At 41.1% G+C, this 21,053-nt stretch overlaps 1 protein-coding gene across 2 annotated transcripts; it reads left to right on the plus strand.

Moving 5' to 3' along the window:
- The first annotated feature begins 299 nt into the window (after window positions 1–299).
- On the plus strand, window positions 300–20,885 carry LOC148398220 (uncharacterized). 2 transcript variants are annotated; one of them, XM_088375971.1, is made up of 13 exons: window positions 300–504; window positions 1,605–1,689; window positions 3,375–4,600; window positions 4,682–4,772; window positions 5,884–9,753; window positions 9,850–9,975; window positions 16,469–16,575; window positions 17,901–18,042; window positions 18,140–18,302; window positions 18,716–18,849; window positions 18,953–19,089; window positions 19,198–19,283; window positions 19,371–20,885. In XM_088375971.1, the coding sequence occupies exons 3-12, from the start codon at window positions 3,390–3,392 to the stop codon at window positions 19,271–19,273; spliced, it is 6,057 nt and encodes a 2,018-aa protein (XP_088232097.1). In that variant the 5' UTR covers window positions 300–504; window positions 1,605–1,689; window positions 3,375–3,389; the 3' UTR covers window positions 19,274–19,283; window positions 19,371–20,885. The 2 variants fall into 2 exon arrangements, with proteins under 2 accessions (XP_088232097.1, XP_088232098.1); XM_088375972.1 differs by having other exon boundaries at window positions 4,682–4,748.
- Window positions 20,886–21,053: the final 168 nt, after the last annotated feature.

Raw genomic sequence — 21,053 nt, forward strand, 5'->3', positions numbered from 1 at the left:
TTTCAAATAAGTAATCACTGCCAACCTTCCAAGTGCAATGCACTTTTATCATTGAGTTCTAGACACTTGTAGTCCGCCCGTGCACGTTCGTAAATACAGTACTCTGTCAGTATGTAATTAGTTTTTACAATTTCCGTAAAATTTTATACAGCATCAAGTCGGTATTGAGAGGAAGTCGCTACGTTTTGCCATCAGTTTCTGTAGTTAGTCATTGACCAGGTATAAGTTTTATTTTGGAGATACTAACCGGAAATACTTTGGAATGTAATTTCGCTCCCCAGCCAGTCAAATGGGCGAGCGCTGTCTCGTCCTCCCTGTCAACAACACCGCAACCTGAGACAGGATAGCAGTCTCTTGGCTAGCAAAGTGAACCTGCTAAGTAGCTGGAAAGCCATCGTTACGATTCGAATTTGTCCTACTAAGTTCCCTGTTCTACAGCCATGTAGCCCATTTGTAAAAAAAAATAAAATTGGACTCTGCAAGATGAAGATCGGACATCGTTAGGTAAGTTCCGTGTGTTTCTCATCACAAACAGTGAAAGACAGGTTCAGGCAGTGTTTCCATTTTGATTAGTTGGCTTGTCTTGAGTTAGTTTTTGCATGCATGGCTTGAGTTTACTTGGCTGCGCGATCTAAACTTTATTTAATTAATTATCTATTTACTGTTTTCGTATAGTACTTTGAAACGTATGTACGTATCTGCGTTACTTTTAATGGTCTTTACTTTGTCGCAGGCCAGCACAGACTTTTGCTAATCTGCTCCGGGCGTTGGGGGGCTCAACGAGCACATACAGGGAGATTTCGCACTTGATGCACATTTTCAAAATATAAACACTCAAAAGTATCATTATTAAATACAAGCGGCTAAAAGTGTATCAATGCTGATTGCAGCACTATGTGTTCATCAGTGATCTTTGTTTAAGATGTTCAGGTGTTACAGCAAACGTGGTTAGTAAGTAAATGCTGGACTTTATGCTGATACAGTAATAGCTTGATAAATCACTGCCTTTTATTACACTTAATTTTCCAGGAGTATGTCATCCCTCAAAAGTTTTTTTTTTTTTGCTTATGTAATGTGTTGAAGAAAACTAAGAAAATATGTGACGTGATTATTATTAAATGGTTTTGATCAAGCTCTTCAGCTTGCTAAGAAAAATCAGCAATGACCATAGATATATACTGATAGACCAATGTACAAGCAAGTGTTTTGTATTCGACTGTGGTTGAATTGTCTCCTGTCATTCTGACGTGTGGTTAATTCATTGATTTATAAAGACAAGAAAGGAGCTCCGTTCATAATTTTTCAGAAATTATACAGTAGTTGTTAAAGGGATGACAGATGAGGGGGTTTCCGAGCACAGAATAACCATTTGGTTAATTACTTTTTCACGTAGGTGGTTGTGGTTGTTGTTTTTTGTCTGGATGACTGCTCAAATGTGTGACTTATTGCTCAAGTATGTCACTTTGTTTGAGCATGTGTCAAAATGAAAAATAGTGCCGTTCCTAGTGCACCATTCTGCTTTGATTTATGTACTGCTGCAGGAAGAACAGCAGTTGTATTTTTTATTTTTTTTTGCATCATAATAAAATCTTTTTTTTTTTTAGGCTGCTTCAACACCTTCCTCTTGGGTGATATGCTGTCTTACAACAAAAGCTGCAGGTCTACAGCATACTGTTGACATCTGTTCAGGTAAAAAGAAAAAAAAACACGACTATTAATTCTCCGCCCCAAGGAACCAACATTTATAGTGATATTTTTCCACACAAATACATTTGGAGCACATTATCCAATTCAAAAAAAGACACAGTACTTTTTAGAAGTCAAACAGGGACAGCCTCAGAACTGTAAGTGCTTTTGTAAAATTGGATTTTGTTGAATTGATAACCTCTCATATGCTGCCGAGTTCATGATCTTGTGCAGTTTAATTTAGTACAGCAATGTTCCTTTACGTGTGTTATGACGAGTCATTGGCTAAATGCAGGAAAATGGAAGTATTTTTGCTGGCAGCCTCAATTTCCTTTTAAAACGTTTCCAACTAACTTAATGTGAGGTCTTCATCTTCAGTATAATCACCTGCAGTACAACATATGAAACCTTTTAATAAAGCCAGGAAATGCAGATAAATTTAGTGCAAATAGTATTTGGGATTTTCGTGTCTTTCGTTGGGGGTGGGGTCATTGTTGTGTGACAACAGACTCCTGTCAAGTTTGCTCAGACCTTCAGAGGTGTGCCATTACCCATTTTCTTTTCAGACGGCTGACGTTTCCGACCCCGTGGGAACACTCTGATAGACACTGATAAGATGATTTATTTAAAAAAAAAAAAGTGTGCTGACCCAAACCACGCACAGTGGGGAGCAGCCAAACAACTAAACTGTTCAGTCACGTTGCACGTTGGTTCTGGCTATGGTTTATCAGCTAGTGTGGCTGTGGTTTAAAATATCGACATGTAAGTGAATGAGTGAATCGGGTTAAAACGTCAAGCAGCCAATGAAAATACCACACACATTACATCACATGACCTGTGGCTACAGGGGAAAATGTTTTTGCCAGCTAAATGGATGCATGAAAAAAAACAATGAAATGAACAAATCAGTGAAGTGCAGACATAACATTAAAAAAAAAAAAAAAAACTTCTTTTAAAAATAATGCTTCCGGTGCTGTCGTTTGTTGATGATTATTACTGATTGTCAGCACCGGTCCTTAGTCACTCGTGTACACCTATGCTTTATTTCTCTGGTGTGATTTATTACCTTGAATAAATGGTGTATATTTCTGCTGCCACTTAAGGCACTCCCTAAACAAAGTCCACAGTAGTGGCCAGATAAACAAAGTGGTTGCGATCCTAATGGAAAAAAAAAAATGTGATGAGAACTTGTTTCCAGTGCAATATTGTGTAATATCAACATCCAACACTTTTCTTGTGCAATAACTAAACGTGTAATATTTCCAGTTTCCTTGCTCACACCTATATTTTTTTCTTATTTATATTGTTTAGATATTTACTGCATTGCACAATTTTACATTTTGTTTATTTGTTTTTTAGAGTTGTTATTTTTATGCACCTTGCAAAGCACCTGTTGGAGTTGCAATCTCATTTCGTTAGAATGTAAATTATAATGACAGTAAAGGCGATTCTGATGAAAGTGTTGTTTTTTGATCACGTGTTATCTAGTCAATATCACCCACAAACATCCCCAAAATCACATTTTCCCCCCTAAACTTAAATTTCTCCAACAATGTTATTATTATTATCAACCTGTCATCGTTGAAGTGGCCATTCTAACCAGATTCAATATTTTGAATGTGATATTGAGGAGATCTTGTCATGAGGCTATTTTGCTTGGCCAATGAGAACAATGTTTGTGTTCATAGGTGATGTAAGAGAGGATGGCTGCACAGGTGGAGGTACAGAGTGCGGAGGTTAGGAGGACAATGACAGGAGGAAGACCTCACTTGAGTCCCCTGACTGACTCAAGCAACACAAGTTCGTCAATGACTCCATCGCATATCATTGCTCCTGAACTCCCAAAACCCGTCCCTGCCCCCAAACCACGGCTAACTCCAAAACCATTTGCCGTGGAGAAAAAAAACTCCATCAAGCCTATACTTGCCCCAAAGCCGCTAACCAAATCCAGACCAGAATCCATTAACACCACTGGATACAAAGTAGAGCTTCCCATCAGTCCAAAACCACCGCAACCAGTAGCCATTGTTAAGCCAGGGCCTTTGTCAACTAGTTCCAGTCGTCCCGCCTCAACCTCATTTAGAACATCCAGTAAGGTGAGTACTGGGCAAACAACCAAGCCTGTTGTCCATCCATTTAAACCAGCCCCTCCTTTTGAATCCGAGGACAACAGCAAAAAAATACCTCCAATGCCAGCAGAAAGACAGAAACCTAAGAACAAGATGACACCCACGCAGGGTGGGGCATCCATTGCTCGAGCCAAGTCTTTGGGGTTTCTTAATCTGATTGAGAAAGCGGATGAACAAAATAAATCCGTGACAGTTGTCCCACCCCGACCGCATCCCCGAACTTCGAGGCCCAGACCTGTTTCAGCTATGTTTGCTAACAATTTAGAGATACCAGTTCCTGCCCCACACTTGGTTGGCGGAAAACCTCTTTCATCTGATCTGACATCTAAGTTTGAGTCTATTGGTCTGTCATTGCACCGGAGAGCGACCACTGCCAACGTGAAGGAAAACACTTCAAAAGAAGCAGCACTTCCACAAAAGACACAGCAGGAAAAAGACAATGCTTTGGGACAGAACACTGGCATCGACATGAAACAATCTGCCTCAGATGAGCAGAGCGGCGACATTCCAGAACAAATAAATGTAAAAGAGGCTGAGAATCAGCGAGGGGCAAGCATCAAGTCACGAATTAATCTCCTGCTTGATTCATCCTCCATTCCTGAGAGAATATCTTCTGGCCAAACATCAGATATTCCCTCTCCAGAGCAGACAGTCCCTGAAGGCGAACCTCAAGTGGGGGTTAAACAGCTCATCAGGCAGCTAACAGAGGATATAACTTCAACACAGAGTCCTGTCGTGAAACCTTTGCTTAAACCTCGCCACCTGCCCGCTGAGCTCACTAAAAAGTAAGATCTGCCATCCCTGCATTAGTTTATGTTTCACATGTATGTTTTATCCCTGAGTTCCATTGTCTTCGTGTTTTTCAGATTTTCATCTGAGGGGTTGTCTGACTCTGGCAGTGTTTCACTCAGTGAGGCTGCAGAATATGAAGAGGTCAGCAAAGATCCTCAAAGGAGGGTAAGAGATGCATAGATTTTTACAAGAGTTTGCATTGGGATTTGTCAGTAATTTGATGTTAAACGAGAGATAAAGTTTAAAGTTCTCAGTAGAATTGAAGAGCTATTTTCCAAAAGACAGTAAATGCCAAATAATTATGTTCAGGTCTCTAAATGAAAATATTTGCAAAATATCAAAAATGTTAATCATGTTTGGAAAAAGAGCTTTTCATGTGTTGGTATACATAAGGATTGTATTTTTTTTTTCCTTTATCAATACTGTGTGAACTTTAATCAATGTTGGACTCCTGCGTATGCTCAGAAACCCAACACAGCAGCATTTCTGCAGCCATGGTGGCTGTTAGTAAATGCCCTAGCAGGGATGTGTGAAAATATCAACTCTGGGTTTGAACGTTACTGCTACACCACACCCACTGTTATGAGGGTTAAGTAGAATTCAGAAATAGTGTTTCTCTGGTACTATATTTTTTTTCGTTGTTTGAAAGAATATACTTTTATATATACAAAGGGAGTTGTTTCATTGGACCATAACACATTTCCCATCGTGTTTGGAAAATATTAATGTAGTCTTACAAAAACAAGGTTAAAGAAGGCTAAGGTTGATTTTTGCACAAACAAAACAATGCTCATCTATACCTACAGTGGTGCTGGATCTGGGGCTGTAGACAAGTTGGAGGAATTTTTTTGCATTCCAAAATAGCAGTCAATGTTGGCACAAAAGCTTGAGGATTCTGATAGATGGCAAGAAAAAAAATCAGGAATGCCTGCAAGAACATGTGAAATGTATTTGGGGTTCATCACAGGTATTTTAATGGTGGCAGATGTGTGCTGACTGCCGTATCGTAGCATGAGTTTGAGCCACATTCCAGTTATGAGGGCACATGTGCAACCACGTTCTCGGTTTATTTTTCTTTCATCGCTGCACTTTTGTTTTTTAATTGAGCTGTCATAGGCCAGATTAATGGTGGAAAAAATGTCTTTCTAAATAATTGTTCTTGATTTTATTTCTTTGATATCACAAAAAATAGCATTGATATTTTATATCCATTTTATAATATAATTCCATTCGTTTGTATTACAGTATACCTCTGATCCTTTTTTGTTTTGTTTAGCTTGAAGCAGTCAACCCCAGTGCCAAGATGGCTGTAGATCAACAAAAAAAGATCAGCTCAATGACAGCAAGTCCCGAGACAGAACTTGTGCCAAGTGGGGCAACCCCCTCCAACAATCAAAGCGCTCCCAGTGTTGAAGCGCAGACAGTGCGAGCGTCCTTATTTGATAATATTGTGGAGATATCCAGTGTGACCAATGGTGCAAATTTAGTCCGTAACCCATCTTTGAGAGGAGGAAAAAATGAGAACGAAGGAACTCTGGTGACTGCCATCTATAAAGATGCAGTATCTCCAAGTCCCCTGCGAGTGAACCATGCCATTGACACAGTGCAAGCCGTGGGCGAAAGTAGAGCGGTGAGTGAGAGCATTCCATCTGCTCAGCGGGAAGATAAAGCCATGACCTTGCGCTGCAGACACTCAGAAGGGAAGAGGCTAATGAAGGAGACAACTGGTTTAATAGGAGAAGAACCAGCTTCAACAATGGCAATGGAGCAACAGCCTCGATACTTGCGAATAGGATCCTTGCAGAAATGGCCTACAAAAGGTGTAGTTCAAGAACCTGATGTGGCGAATGTTACCCAAAAGCAATCAATAAATGATAAAGAAATGAATAAGGACAAGCAGAGAGAAGCAGACAATGAAGAAATAGCTGCAGCACCGAAACGCATGAAAACGTTGGAGACGGATGAAAAGCCAAAACCCAAAGCAACTTATTTTGCCTTGACCGGACAAATACAGGAGTCTAATACTGGTTCAGACATTATGGATTCAACTGTGCCTTATGATGATATAGGTTCTGGACATGAAACCTCTCAAGGTACGGTAGCTGCTATCAAGAGGAATCTGTCATTAAATGCAACTTTTGGAAAAAAAAGTCAAGAGAAACACGAGGACATGACGAGGGTTAGCCAGATTTCAGCCAGGCAGGTGGTATCAGCGCTGGATGTGCCGACAGCGGGGGAAATGACAGAGGTAGTAAAAAAAGAGCAAACAAAGGAGGATGAAAGGCAAAATGACCAAATAAAAGTTATCAATAGAGACAAACAGAGACAAATGGAAATTGAGAGACAAGCCATTTTACAGTTTGCACAGATGAAGGAAAGGGAGATGCAAAGAGAATTTGAAAGACGTAAGGCACTTGAAAGGGAGAAACAAAAACAGAGAGAGCTTCAAAATCAGAACCTCCAAGAATTAGAGTATGAAGATTTGAAAGAAATTGAAAAGCAGAGCCAAGTGCATTTCAGGCAAGAAAAGGCAAAGCAGAAAGAACAGGAGTTACAGAGGAGGCAGGAAATGGAAAGGCAACGTGACCTAGAGCGGCAAAGAGAGTTCGAAAAGCAGAGACAGCAAGAAATGCATAGGCAGAGAGAACAAGAAAAGGAAATACAACAAAAATTGCAAAGGCAGAGAGAAGAGGAACTGGAGGGGCAACAAGCACTGATGAGGCAAAAGGAGCAGGAAAAGGAAAGGCAGTTGGAACTCAGGAGGGTGAAGGAACAGGAAAAGGAGCGACACCGAGAACTTGAGAGGCAGCAAGAACTGATGAGGCTGAGGGAACAGGAATTGGAGAGGCATCAAGAACAGATGAGACTGGAGGAGCTGGAAAAGGAAAGACAAGAAGAATTGAGGAGGCTGAAGGAAAAGGAGCAGCAGAAAGAACATGAGAGGCAACGTGAAATGGAGAGACAGCAAGAACTGACCAGACTGAAGGAGCAGGAAAGGGAGAGACAGCGGCAATTTGAGAGGCAGAAGGAGCTGATGAGGCTGAAGGAACAGGAAGAGGAGCGACAGCGAGAAGTTGAAAGGCAGCACGAATTGATGAGGCTGAGGGAGCAGGAAGAACAGATGAGACAGAAGGAGCAGGAAATGGAGAGACTGCGAGAACTTGAGAGGCAACAAGAAGAACTGAAGCAAAGGGAGCGAGAAATTGAGAGACAGCGAGAAATCGAAATACAACACACTCAGATGAAGTTGAGGGAGCAAGAACAAATGAGGCTGAGGGAGCAGGAGATGGAGAGACAGCGAGAACTTGAGAAGCAGAGAGAGCTTGAAAAAGAGAGACGGAGAGAACTTGAGAGACAGCAAGAGCGACTGAGGCAAAGAGAGCAAGAAATGGAGAGACAGCGAGACCTGGAGCGAAAGCAAGAACAGGAGGAGAGGCTGAGGGAGCAGGAAATGGAGAGACAGCGAGAACTTGAGAAGCAGAGAGAGCTTGAAAAAGAGAGACGGAGAGAACTTGAGAGACAGCAAGAGCGACTGAGGCAAAGAGAGCAAGAAATGGAGAGACAGCGAGATCTGGAGCGAAAGCAAGAACAGGAGAGGCTGAGGGAGCAGGAACTGGAGAGACGACGAGAACTCAAGAGGCAGCAAGAACGGCTGAGGCAAAGGGAACAAGAAATGGAGAGACAGCAAGAACTTGAACAAGAACGACTGAGGCTGAGGGAGGAGGAGATGGCGAGACACCGAGAAATTGAGAAGCAGCATGAACAACTGAGGCAGAGGGAGCAAGAAATGGAGAAACAACGAGAACTTGCACGACAGCAAGAAAAAATGAGGTTGAAGGAGCAGGAAATGGAGCGACAGCGAGAGTTTGAGAGGCAACAAGAACAAAAGAGGCATAGAGAAGAAAGGGAGAGAGTGCAAGAACTTGAGCGGCAGCAAGAACAGCTGAGACTGAGGGAGCAGGAGAAAGAGCGCCAGCGGGAATTTCAGAAGCAGCAAGAACTGGATCAAGAGAGGCAGCGCGAGTGGGAAAGACTAAGACAGAGGGAAGAAGAAAGACAGACAGAGCTGGATAAGGAGATGCTTCTTTTGGAATTGCAAAGGAATAAGAGAATGGAGGAACTGGAGAGCCTCAAAGAAAAAGAAGCAGGAAACCTCATTGACCAAAAACACAAGCAGAAAGAAAACGAGAGGTATCTTTATGAGCTTGAAAAGCAATGGTTCAGAGAGAAGGCTGAAAAAGCCAAACTCATGGCAGTAGAACAAGAAAAGCTAAGACTGAAAGGGATTGATCAAGAAAAGGAAAAACTAGGACAACTGGAGAGGGAGCATGCGGAAGCCATTGAAAGAGAGCAGTTGAAAGAGCTGGACAGGCTGCGAGACTTGCAAAGGGAGAAACAGCGCCACGCTGAGAGACAGAACCAAAGATGGGAAGCAGAGAGAGAGAAACTGGAAAAGGCTGAGGCAGAGAAAATGAGACAGATTGCCAGACTTCAAGAAGCAGAGCGACACAGGCTCAAGGAGAAACAAAGGAAAGAGGAACAGGAGAGAATGAAGGCCGATCAACCCCCTCTGAGGCCCAAAGTGGTGGATGTGGACTCTTTGATCAGAACTGCCACCTCTCAACACATGAGATGGAAGCAGCCCTCCCCGAGAGCCGAAGAGCCCTACAAACCTTCCATTCTTGACGTGGACTCGTTCATATCTCAATCTCAGCCAGAAGCCCCAAATCCAAATTTCCTGTCCGTTTCCAGTATTCAAGAAGTAGACTCCAATTTTGGCGGTTCATTACGACTTGCACCTGAAAGAGATATCACGTGGAAGATACCTCCACAGAATTCAGTTGACCCACGGCAGCTCCAATCAACTGAGATGTCTCACCGCAAACCTCTTCATGAGCCCAAAAAACACACAACCAAAGTCAACCCAGAACTGCTCTTAATGGCGGCTGAACATTCCCTTGGCTCACACAGCCAGTGGCACCGTAGGCAAGCTGAACCAGTTTACTTGGACCCTTTGCTCCAAAGAGAGTCAACAAGCAGAGTTCCCAGCAGTGCTCCTGTTGATCAGGTCTGGTTGCCCAGACAACTAAAATCCCAAGACAATCAGGAAGAGGTCCGGAACCGTAGGAGATCCCACGGATTCCAGGCAAGTTGGAGGTTGAATTAAAAAAAAAAAACATTTTTGGAACAGGCAAAAAAAAAAATTCCAGGTCAATCCACTTTTGTCTGTTTGTGTTACAAGGAGCCCAACAGGATGCGTTCTCGCAGCATGTCACGTCGATCGGCGCCATCTGGTGTTGCTTTCGAAAAAAGTGCCTCTAGAATACGAAGTCGGAGCGCCCACAGAGAACAGGACCACCAGAGCTGGGTAAGTTTAATTTCAGCTGCAAGACATTTTTATTGGAATTTGTTTGGAAATCAAATGCATAATGCAAAACACACTGTGTATCGCAAGGGGAAAAAAAATCCAATCTCTCTAAAGAAAGGGAAGAAATATGTTAAATGTATGCTAAAATCGTGCACGACTAAAACAGCTTGGAGGGTGCCAAAATGTGCCTGGGACTATTAGGGACTAATAATTGGATGGATGTTGAAGGAATGGCATTACAGGATCACCTTTACACCATGTTGCCTGTCAAACGGTGGCAAATCTTGCCTGCAATTCAAGATTGGATTAACCAAATTCTTTGCATGTCGTCAGAAGCCTGTTAGAATTGGCTCAGGGAAAGCTGTGACATGAGATGGCTTGCAATGCAAGTGTGGCTTGCAGAAAGGATTTTCTTCAATGCCCCATGCTTACAAACTATAACTATGAAAACAACATTACTGTACTTAAATTGGAATATGGTTAAATATGCTTGTTTTCTTTGTTTCCCTTTTTAATGTCTTTACCACCATCTAGTGGTTATAAGTGGTAGTGACTGCTTATATTGACGAAAGACAAAATAATCTTGTTTTTATGCAGTTGCCATTCGTATGTGTATGAATTAATAGAAACACTGAAAAACAAATTGAGCAATCATGCCATTTCTTCACCAGTAACATTCCCGTGTGGCATCCTCAAAAGGTCATTCAGAATGATCCTTTCTAATTTATAAGCATGATCTGTTGTAGTTGTTTGGGGCAGATAATGTTACTATTGAAGATCGGATCGATGCATAACCAATCAAAATAGTCGTTGGCATAAAAACCTTTGTTGGGGAGGGTCCTTTGAGTCACACAGATGAGATGTGATGGTTGTGTGATGACATCACAGTGTTAGTCAAAGGGGAGCCGGTGCGTGGTTCTGAGCAGAGCAGAGATGGGCATGAGGCTGAGTGCTTTGTTGTACAACTTGTACTTATGGTCGTGTTGCTTGAGTCCGCACCACTTCTGGGTGAGTAATACTACACCGCCTACACATTTTTCTAGGAGCCCGCTCTCTACATGTTTAAAAATATAATTGTACAAATTACCTTTAGGCTCCTTTGTTGGGTATTTGCCTGGTTTATGCTGTGCATTGAATGATATCATCAAAAGTGGGAATTGATGTGAGTCACAACTGGTCACTTGGGTGGGATAGAGATTATTATTATTATTTCAAATATGAATCCAGGACAGAGAAAATATTTGTGATAAACTATTTGCTACAGAAATGAAGTGGTGTTATTGCATACATTTTCTTCACATCTACAGTCATTCCTATACCTTGACCACATTTTCCAAAGTAACATCTTTTTGTACCACGGTGAGGCTACAGAAGTGACCATTAGTTTTCACATTCAGGAAAATTTGGGAAACGTGGATTTGTGAGCTGTTCTCACGAGAGAATAATTACTCAGCTGTTTTCCGGTAAGTGCGCCTCACCGGGTATGTTCCAAAGATTACCTGCAGGGGGCGTAGTTGGACAGTGATGCAGCATTTTAGCTTCTCTGTTCCAGTTGACTCTGACATGAACTAGTGAAGTGCATATGGGGTATTTTTTTAACTTGGAGTTTCTTGCACTCCAGTGTTGTGCAAAACCGTTCACTTTTATTTCTGCTCAAAAACTCATGTTATCACAGTCTGGTTATTTTCACAGTTTTTGTTTTTAATTTTGTGCTTTTGCATCCTCATTTCCATCCCTCTGTATTTGCTTCCATGTCCTTTATTTTGTGGCGATGACACTTAAACGTTGTTGCACTGCAATCAAAAGAGGCCTGAGCAAGAGCACCGCAGAACCCTCCCCTTTCACCGTCCCTCTCCCTCCTGTTTGGAATCAGGGACCTCCCATTCTTGCTCTCGTGCTCTCTGACTCCACACTCCCTCTCTCCACCCAGTTTCTCCTTGACAGTGAGTCCTAATGTCCTGAATACAGAAAGGAGGACCGCTGACGCATTTTGTCCTACCTGTCTGTACCTGCAGATTAAAGCAAGGAGAAAACAGTCTCTATTTTTCCCCTCCCTACTCTGGATTTGTCTTTCCTACCACATCTTTTGCTCCTGCCAGTGGTTGTTCTCTGTGTTTCTTGGTGGAATACAAATTAGCACAGAAGATTTCCTTTTGCAACTATTTGTCATTTTCGTTTTACCTGGGATAGCACCACCTAGTAGCCGTGGGAGGTTAACCATTGATGGATTTTTCACCCTTTTTAACCTTGGCTTTATTCAGGAAGGTAACCTGGGAGAAGTGTCTTTTTGGCTACAGCTGAAACTGGAATCAGGACAGATGAGCATATGCCAGTTGATTCTGAGAGATCTTTTAAAAATTGAATTATTACTTAGTTTTGTTAGCTGTGTCAGCTCATCAAGAGTCTAGAAAATCTTTGTCAGGGCATGAGTAGTTGTTACCTTCTGCCCTCGGAGGCAACGAAACATGGCAGAGCCTGTTGGTAAACAGCACATTATTTGGTGCACTAGCTAAAAGTAAATATTAGCTGTAGAGCAGTCTTGCATCACATTACACATCCAGGCATTGGTTTACAGGAATATCATAGCAAGCATATCTTGTGTGCATCAAAATAGACATTAGAGGTGTCACAATTCACTGGCTGACAGCCCGAAGCTTTGACAGTGATGAGCTGAAACGCAGCCCTTGTGGCTCATCTGGGACTGCAATGCAGGGAAGACATTAACAAGTGAAACCAAAGAGTGACTTGCTCCTGTTATGGTCAGACTGGCTGCTGTTATAAGCGACATATGAGCATTTGCTCCCATGTCGGAACACATGGGCAGTTTTGCGCCCTCGCCTTCCGCACTGCTGCAGTATTGAGCCAGCAGCCACCAGCAGCCTTTAGGACAAAGTTCCTGCATGTTTGCACTTTTAATGATACCTTGCCACTGTCGCACCTCAGCTCAGAGACGATCGTGACAAAGCTTGTTTTGTCCGGGTTGGACTGTGATGGAGTATTTAGGGGACAAGCTGTCAGTGGCGCAGTCCCAAGTGTCGGGATGGGTAGGAAATGTCCGTCGCTCCTTTCATGGGGCACTCAGCCTTTTTTCCAGTTCAGTGGAGAGAGAGCGAGGAGAGGTCAGAGCTGGACACTTCAACAGAACGAGCTCCTTGCGCTCACTGGCATCCCGCAGCAGGGAGTCAATTCGCAGGTTCTCACTGCGCAGCCAGCAACGTCTGTCCTTACGGAGGCGCACCGCACCCAACACCCCAACTGCTGTAAGATAGCATCCTGAAATCGGATTCTTTTTTCAGAAATGTGCATGTAGCATTTCCCCATTGCAGTCTCTGATTTATTTTTAAATTTCCATCTTCATATACCTCCTTCACTATTTTTCTTATTTATTTATTGTAAAAATTAATTTAATTGCTAAGCTATATCGTCAAAATTTCCCCATTGCAAAGCTCACACTACCTCGGTCTCTGATTTATTTTTAAATTTCCATCTTCATATACCCCCTTTACTATTTTCCTTATTTATTTATTGTGATTTTTTTTAAATGATTTAATTGCTAAGGCATATCGTCAAAATTAGAGACAGAAATCTCCCTGTACTGGCAAAAGTATTTTAATCTCTTAAATAATCATCAATGATTGACTCAGTGTCCTGTGTGCCTCTGTACCTTAATTTTGTGTGTTATTCAATTGGACAAGTCTTTGTGGGAACAATTTGGGGAAGACCCTTTTCTACTGAAGCAAGACTGTGCCCAAAATTTTATACAGGCTGCTCAAAAATTCTTTCCAAGTATGTAGGCGTGGTACTTTATGTAGCAATAGTTTCGTAGTCGTTTATGTCCTGTGTTCCTCGTAAGATTGTCGATTATCTGTACCCTTGTGAGCAGATTTACTTTATGCTCTATGATTAAGACAGATTTAGAAAGCCATCTGTGGATACATTGCAGTAAGTAGACTCACTCCTATCTTTAGGTAACAGCTCTTTGCTGTACAATGCTTCATGAGTCATAACAGCTAAAGATAAACAATGTTTTCATTACGCATCTGTGACTTTACATCAAAACATGTCTTTTGGTTTTATAGAGGCAGACATTGGACTTTGCCAGTTGTGCTTTTAATCATTATTTGACTGTATAAAGGGATGGAAGCCAAGTCCCAAACTGTTACCTTTTCCACACATAATGAATAGGAGCGAGGGGTTGGGTAGATGGCTAGGGTAGGAAAGTAACCAAAAAAAAAAAAAAATTGTATGTACTTTGTAGAAGAGCCTGTTAGTTTGTCTGCAGATCAGAATATCAAGGATAATCTTTAACTTTTTGTTCTTATTGTTTGAGTGTATTCGTGCTCATTTGCTAGCTGAGCCAATAACTCGTAATATCCAGCAGCACTTAAAAGGTGCTTGCTGTGTGTGGCAGTTGATGCACGCAAAAAACATATTTCGAATATGTGATAGTCATTGTGTACCTTCACCACAAAAATGTGGAAAAGAAATGAAAACTAAACTCCAGACTACAACTAACGCGAATAATCCTGTAAATCTCTTCTTTTTTTTTTACCGGGCCACGTTAGAATTAGGCTGATGTCAAATCCGACTCATTCTATGGTAAATTCTTAAGACTAGAGAGATTTCTACATTCCTTTACTGTTTACTCTGTTCTTACGAGATGTTTTGTTCACCTTTGGGCCCTCTTGTGTTTGCGTGTTGAAATATATATTTACGTAATGAAATGCCTCTCTGACATGTAGTAATACTCAGTTTATTTTTTTCTGGGATGATGATTGTAGATTCTGTGATTGCAAGCAGAGAATTCTAACAACTAGATCTGGCACAAATTTGTATCTTCGTAGTTGAGGATTTTTTTTTCATTATTTTTTTATTAGCAGAATTATAGTTCCAATATTTCGCGCATTTGCTTTTAAAGTTCAGTCTAGTAATTGACCCTAATAATTGTCTTGTGTCATGAGACATGTGTATCACTCATTAATCAAAGAAATATATTGTTACAATTTCCAATGTTTTATTCTAACCACTTCCCACTTGACCAGCTCCCTCTCCTTCATCCTTCCATTCATCCGCTCTTTGTTTGTTTCCCCGGCACACCCAGCTTGTCCTCAAGGGCAAGCTGGTGATTGCTAATGTGCTAATGTTATTAAGAGGAAAAAAAAAATCCTTCTGACAGCTATATATCATTCCAAGTAGACTTGTGGCCCTGCTTTATTTAGTAAGCACATTGAATGGGTGTTCAGCATGTGTGTTTAATGTGATAGTAGATATTTAAATTATGAATCTTATTCAGAAAAAGGAGATTTTGGGTGTCTCACAAATGTTTCCTATCTGGAAATAGAATAGGGTAGATTGGGCCTTTATTAGAAGTGATTGACAGTTGCAGTCTTTTTCAGGATAATAATGGTAAGGGATTACCAAATTATTTTAAATGTAGTTTGGTGTTTCACTTTTTCCAGATGTCAGTTAATGCATTAAAATGCTGCAAAAACATTTTGAGTAAAAGCAATGAGCTGCTTGCATAATGTTCTCTGTGTTTTATACAGTAACTCATACATACGTATCGGACAGGAATTTTTATAATCAACGAGGCCTGGAATCAAGATTTTCTTTGGCATTTTGACAATGATGATGGCAGTGTAAGAAAGGCAAGAGGGTGGTGACATAATTCCCAAAGTCTCCATCTGGAACTGAGGATAGCAATTACATGGTACACTTGTAATGGCGGCCTATGCTGGGCCTCTTGATTTACTTGTGAAGTCCTACAATGCTTCAAACGTAAAGTGTGTTGGACAACCATGTCTGACTGTAAACATAATTGTACCCTAGAAAGTAGGTCAAATTACATTTTACACTGACAACTACTCCAGGATGGATTTGCCCAATTCGGAAAGCTTTTGGGAGAGAAGTGATGCTTGTACTCACTGCTCTGCTCTCATAGAACTGGCAGTACAGGGTGGCAATTACAGAGACAGGTGTATCATGTTTCCCTATCCAACCCTCAGGCAACATATGAGGACGGAAGGATTTCCTATTGTGTTTTCCTATATAGGGCAGGTTTATCAGTTCATGTGCAGACACGCCTCTGTTGGCTGTGTGTGGCTTTGAGACAGTATGTCCTCTGTATCAGCCTCATTAAAAGAACCATGCTTCACTAGACGGCAAACGCACAGTCACCCACCCGTCTTTATCTTTGTCCTTGCTCGGGTTCTGCCTCCATAAACCAAACGCTTTGCCTTTCATTATCTTTCCAAAGCAGATCTTTCAATGTGAGCCTTTTAGTAGTTATGGAATTATGATGTACGTTTCTCAACTAGCACTAGAGTTGATATTGTATTTTGGGAGAGCTAGACGTTGCTAGAATGTATGACCAGATTTAATAAAGGCTATGCTGTGTCACTCATTCATTCTTTTAGAACTAAGATGGGCTCGTTTTAAATATCTATAGGTTTTCTTTCTCGCTATTCAGATTCTCTTCGTCTCTCTCCCCCAGGAGCAAGGTGTCAGTGTTGAGGATGAGCGGAAGGACTCTGAAACTCCAGCGGGTGAGACGGACAGTCAGTATGGGACTTGGGAGACTGGACTGCGCATTGATGATAGGTAAACACACATCTTGCATGGAACAAATACTTCTTCAATCATCTGCATCATCTTTATCGTCATCATGTGGGCAATACACACAACTTAGGAAAAGTACAGGTCCCAGGGTTTTCGAGGAGCCTCGGTTCTCAAGTGAATTGCTCCTCCTTGGTGTTTCCGCATTCATTCCCAGCTTAGGTGCGGTAAATGTGTCAGAGTTCTTGTCAGGAGAATATGCGTGGATGAAAAGTGTACAAGCCCAGGCATGTAAAAAAAAAAAAACTACTAATGTGCAAAGGTGAGAATTTGGCTCGTAGTCATTTGGGATCATTTCCATTCATAAATAACTCGAAATAAGAATTCACAATTGAAATTGGAAAGACTTGTGTTTTGAGTTTATTGTCAAAATTACTAGGGAGATGTTCCTCGTCAAATCACTTCCCTTAATTTCAAATAAAAGCTAGACTTCAGGCAAGCAACTCGTGTATGAATGTAAGAAGGTGACAATCCAGGACAATAGTGTTGCATATTAGACAAAAGTAGTAAGTAGCACTTTTGCTTGAATAAATAAAGGTGTAGCAATTGAACTAAAGGTATGAAAAGACCAACTGTGTGAGGAGTCTACTTTAAAAATTGGGGTTTATTCTCAGACATTCTGCTACACCAAAGAAAGCAGAAAATATTCTAATGCCACCCAACTCACTGCCACGGCCATAAATAGTATAATTTGTTGATAAAATGAGTACTCCAAAGCATAGCAATTGTATCCTTGTTAATATTAAAAAAAAAAGAAATACATATACATCAAATTAGAACACAGAATAAAAGTCAAAAGTCAAAGTCTCCTTTAATAACTATTAACATGTTTCTTAAGTCTGTCACTGAATTGATACAAAGTGCATCAATCTGTCTGAAATTAAAATAAATGAAAAAATGAGAATGTAACTGTTTGAGGACATCTCTATAAATTTAATTGTGTTGTCCAAAAACATTTATGTTGCACAAATCTCAAAAGCAGTGCAACAAAAGATTCAGATTAAAATTATTACAAGTCAATGCCAAGTCCATTGTAAGGAATATTGTGAGGGTTTAAAAAGGTATTCAAATATTAAAAGCTTTCTATCTATGCTGATGATCACTGCGAGAGAATCCATGTCTTTCCAAATAGTGACTATTACTGACCTCCTGTGGTGAAAATAGAATATCACAACATGCACAGGATTCACTTGGATTTGATTGAAAATAGATTCTTTTCTGAAATAATTATTTCATTTTACATTCAATGTGGAGATAGTTGGTCAATCTCCCGCATCAGGCTCAAGTTTGTTTTTGCTCTCCTTTTCTAGCCCAACTCCTGCCACTCCCAGCTCAGAAGGCAACCTCAGCCTTTCTCCAAGGAACACAACTTCTTCCCATCCACAAGGGGAAAGCGACAGCTTTGATGGCCTGCATCTACCCTTGAAATCTGAGAACCAGACGTTCCCTGATGTAAGTGTCATCATGTGTAAATGTATCAATGTCCCCAAAATAGTACTCTTAATGCACTCATTCTGGAATATATATATTTTTTGTGTCTATGCCAAAGGCACCAACCACTCTGTTAGACACTGGTGTCCTCCGGTCCAGAGTTCAACTTGGAAAGAAGCGTGCTCCCAGGACACGGCCCTCCAGAGCTGCCCGTCAGAAGACTACTCAAGGTGGGGCAGAGGAAGCCCCCCCTGAGGACTGGCTCTACAGAGACTCCACAGGTTTGTCTTTGCTAAAGAACCAAATCGAAAATATTCAATTGCATCTCACTAAAAGCAAAGTACAGTATTACTACTGAGCATGGGTGCTCATGGTATATAAATGGTATACCTGATTATTTCTCAACATCTCTCCAAAAGAATTCACACATGAATGCACTAGGCAATGCTAAATTCCATTTTCAACATATTTCTCAAGAGTCAAGATTCTTATTTAAAGCCCCAATTAGCATAAATTGTGTATGGATAGCTGTTTAATTTGATACGAACACATAGAGGTCAGTTTTAACCCGCCTCACAGACTCTTTTTGACATGTTATGCATAAAACTGTGTAGGGGGGATTGGATTATGGTGGAAGGTTCCTTTTAATGGCATTCTACTCACCAATCGGCTTATGTTGTTTTTCCCCTGACAGAGGAGAAGGTTGAGTGTAAGATGGATGAAGTCGATTCTGAGGAGCAGGCCAGAGGGGCAGACGCCGCTGCTACTTTTGCTTCTCAGCCACAAAGAATTGCGTTGTTCCCCGGGGTGGACTCTCAAGCTTTAAAGGTCAATATTCAATTAAGCGGGGGAAATCCACTAAAGGGATTCACTGTCAGCCATGTCTGAAGCATGTTTGTTCTGTCTAACTGCGTTCAATTTCTGCTGCTAGGTCCAATTGAAGAAGAGGAGCGACTCTGACAATCAAAGTGACACACCCTCCGCTTCCCTTCTTTCTCGCTCTCCCAAATCGCCCTTCCTGCCTCGGGCTGCTCGTGTACTTCCCCCAGCTGGTGGGAAAGAAAATAAGTAAGCCTTCCCAGCGTTGAGAAACATTTTTATTGCATACTGTCTTTTTGACTTATAGTGAGTCAATACATTAGTTCTCCATGTCAGACTTTTTTTCTTTTTTATCAGTGAGGAGGAATCACCCCCGTGGTTAAAAGAGCTCAAGTCTAAGAAGCGCTTGAGTCAATATGAGAATGAGAGCTAAGTAAGAAAAGGTGAGAATATGTGTTTCTTCTTTTTCAAACATTTACCAATGCAGATAAGCATAGCATTCATTTTAAACACATGCCTCTCTCCCCTAGGGTGCCGTCTGAAACACATCTGTAAGAAATAGAGGCCTTAACCTTCGACTCCGAGAGTTGGAAGGGAAATTCTGCTGCTGATGACTTCTTTTTTTTTCTTCTTCTTCTTCTTTTGGTTCTCTCTGTCTGGGTTTGATCATCATGCATGGTGCCTTTTATCGAGAATGTCTGCAAAAACAAGAAGGGGGGCACATGAAAACAAACAAACAAAAACCGCACCCAGATACTGTGCTTATATATTCTTTTCATGTACACGTGCGATCTCTGCTTGGAGAGTGACATTTGATGAACACTTCAATAGGGACCAGAAGTAGTTTGGGAGTTGAATCATTTCCTGTCAGGCTGCATGTCATGTCAGGAAAGGGTTAAGTTGAGGGACCACTGCACAATTCCCCGCATGCAGGAGACCCAGCCACGACAATACAAGATGTTTATTTTTGGTTCCTCTAATACCTACAAGTCAGTGGTTGCGTGTATGTCGTCTTTGTCGCTCATCAATCTTTGATGAGAGTCACACAAGCGTTGCCATAGGACAATATTTTAGATACTAATGGTTCCTTGTTGAACTTTATAAAAGCTGCTTACCCCATTATTAGATGGAATGTATATCATGTAAGTAATCATGAAATGTTATATTTGTATGTTTTACTATGACAGAGAGGGAGGGAGTTTTTGGGAAAAAATATATTGTTTCATTACACTAGAGGGCCCCACTGTTGTGCTTTGATACACTCCTCAATGTTAGTCACATTTTTTTGTTTTTTTTCTCTGTGGGAGAGGGATGGGCAGGGGAAAGGGCGTGGGGGGTTATTTTTGGGCAAGAGACTTTGCATCACAAACACACCGTAACAGCACAAACTATTTTTCAGTTTTTATATGAAAACACAAATCATGTTGGCTTTTTCTTGATTGATTGCAAGCATCCATACAAAGCCATAGAGCTCCTAACTGTCATCACACACTCCTCAATGACGCTCTGACAATATGTTCCTTCAATCATGTGTATATACAATCTGAATTGACTGTCTCAGAGAGACTCACGGAAAGTTGCATCACACAATTTAAGGGGTGGGATCATTTGTTTGCTCCATTGTTACTGATTCTTACAACATGCTATGTGGGGCTCCATACATATGGGACTGTGTGCACACCTGCTCTACAAGGTAGCTGCAGTCTTCCACCTCAACGTTGCCATTGATCCATTCTTATCTCTAAAGCACTTTGTCACTTGATGCATAGCAACACTGACCATCTTGGTCATGTTTTGTCTCATTCGTGCATCCATGTGAACACATTATAATGTTCCTGCAAAGCAAGATGATGTGTGGATTAAGTCTTTTGAGTGATTGTACATTTTTTTGTATCTACATGATCTTCAACATGAATTTGGGATTTCTTTTATATGTCATTTGGTTTTTTTTATTTGGAAGTGCAGATGTATAATGCGCTGTGTTGTATGACCAGTGTTCTCAAGTGAATCAATTCTTTATTAAAAAAAAATCTACTTCACTTGCACCACTGTCTCATCTCTGGCAACATTACCCTATGATTTGTTGTTTTTATTTTTTTTTAATATGGGGGTAGTTGGAACAAATATTGTCCAACTGTAGTTTGGTCTTGATAACACTATTTGGATTTTGTGAGGAGCTCTGGTGCAATCAAGCCAAGGCTGGTCGTATCCTC

This window comes from Syngnathus floridae, chromosome 5, assembly GCF_059516105.1.
Source record: "Syngnathus floridae isolate MCC-2025c chromosome 5, RoL_Sflo_1.0, whole genome shotgun sequence".
Classification (NCBI taxonomy): Eukaryota; Metazoa; Chordata; class Actinopteri; order Syngnathiformes; family Syngnathidae; genus Syngnathus; species Syngnathus floridae.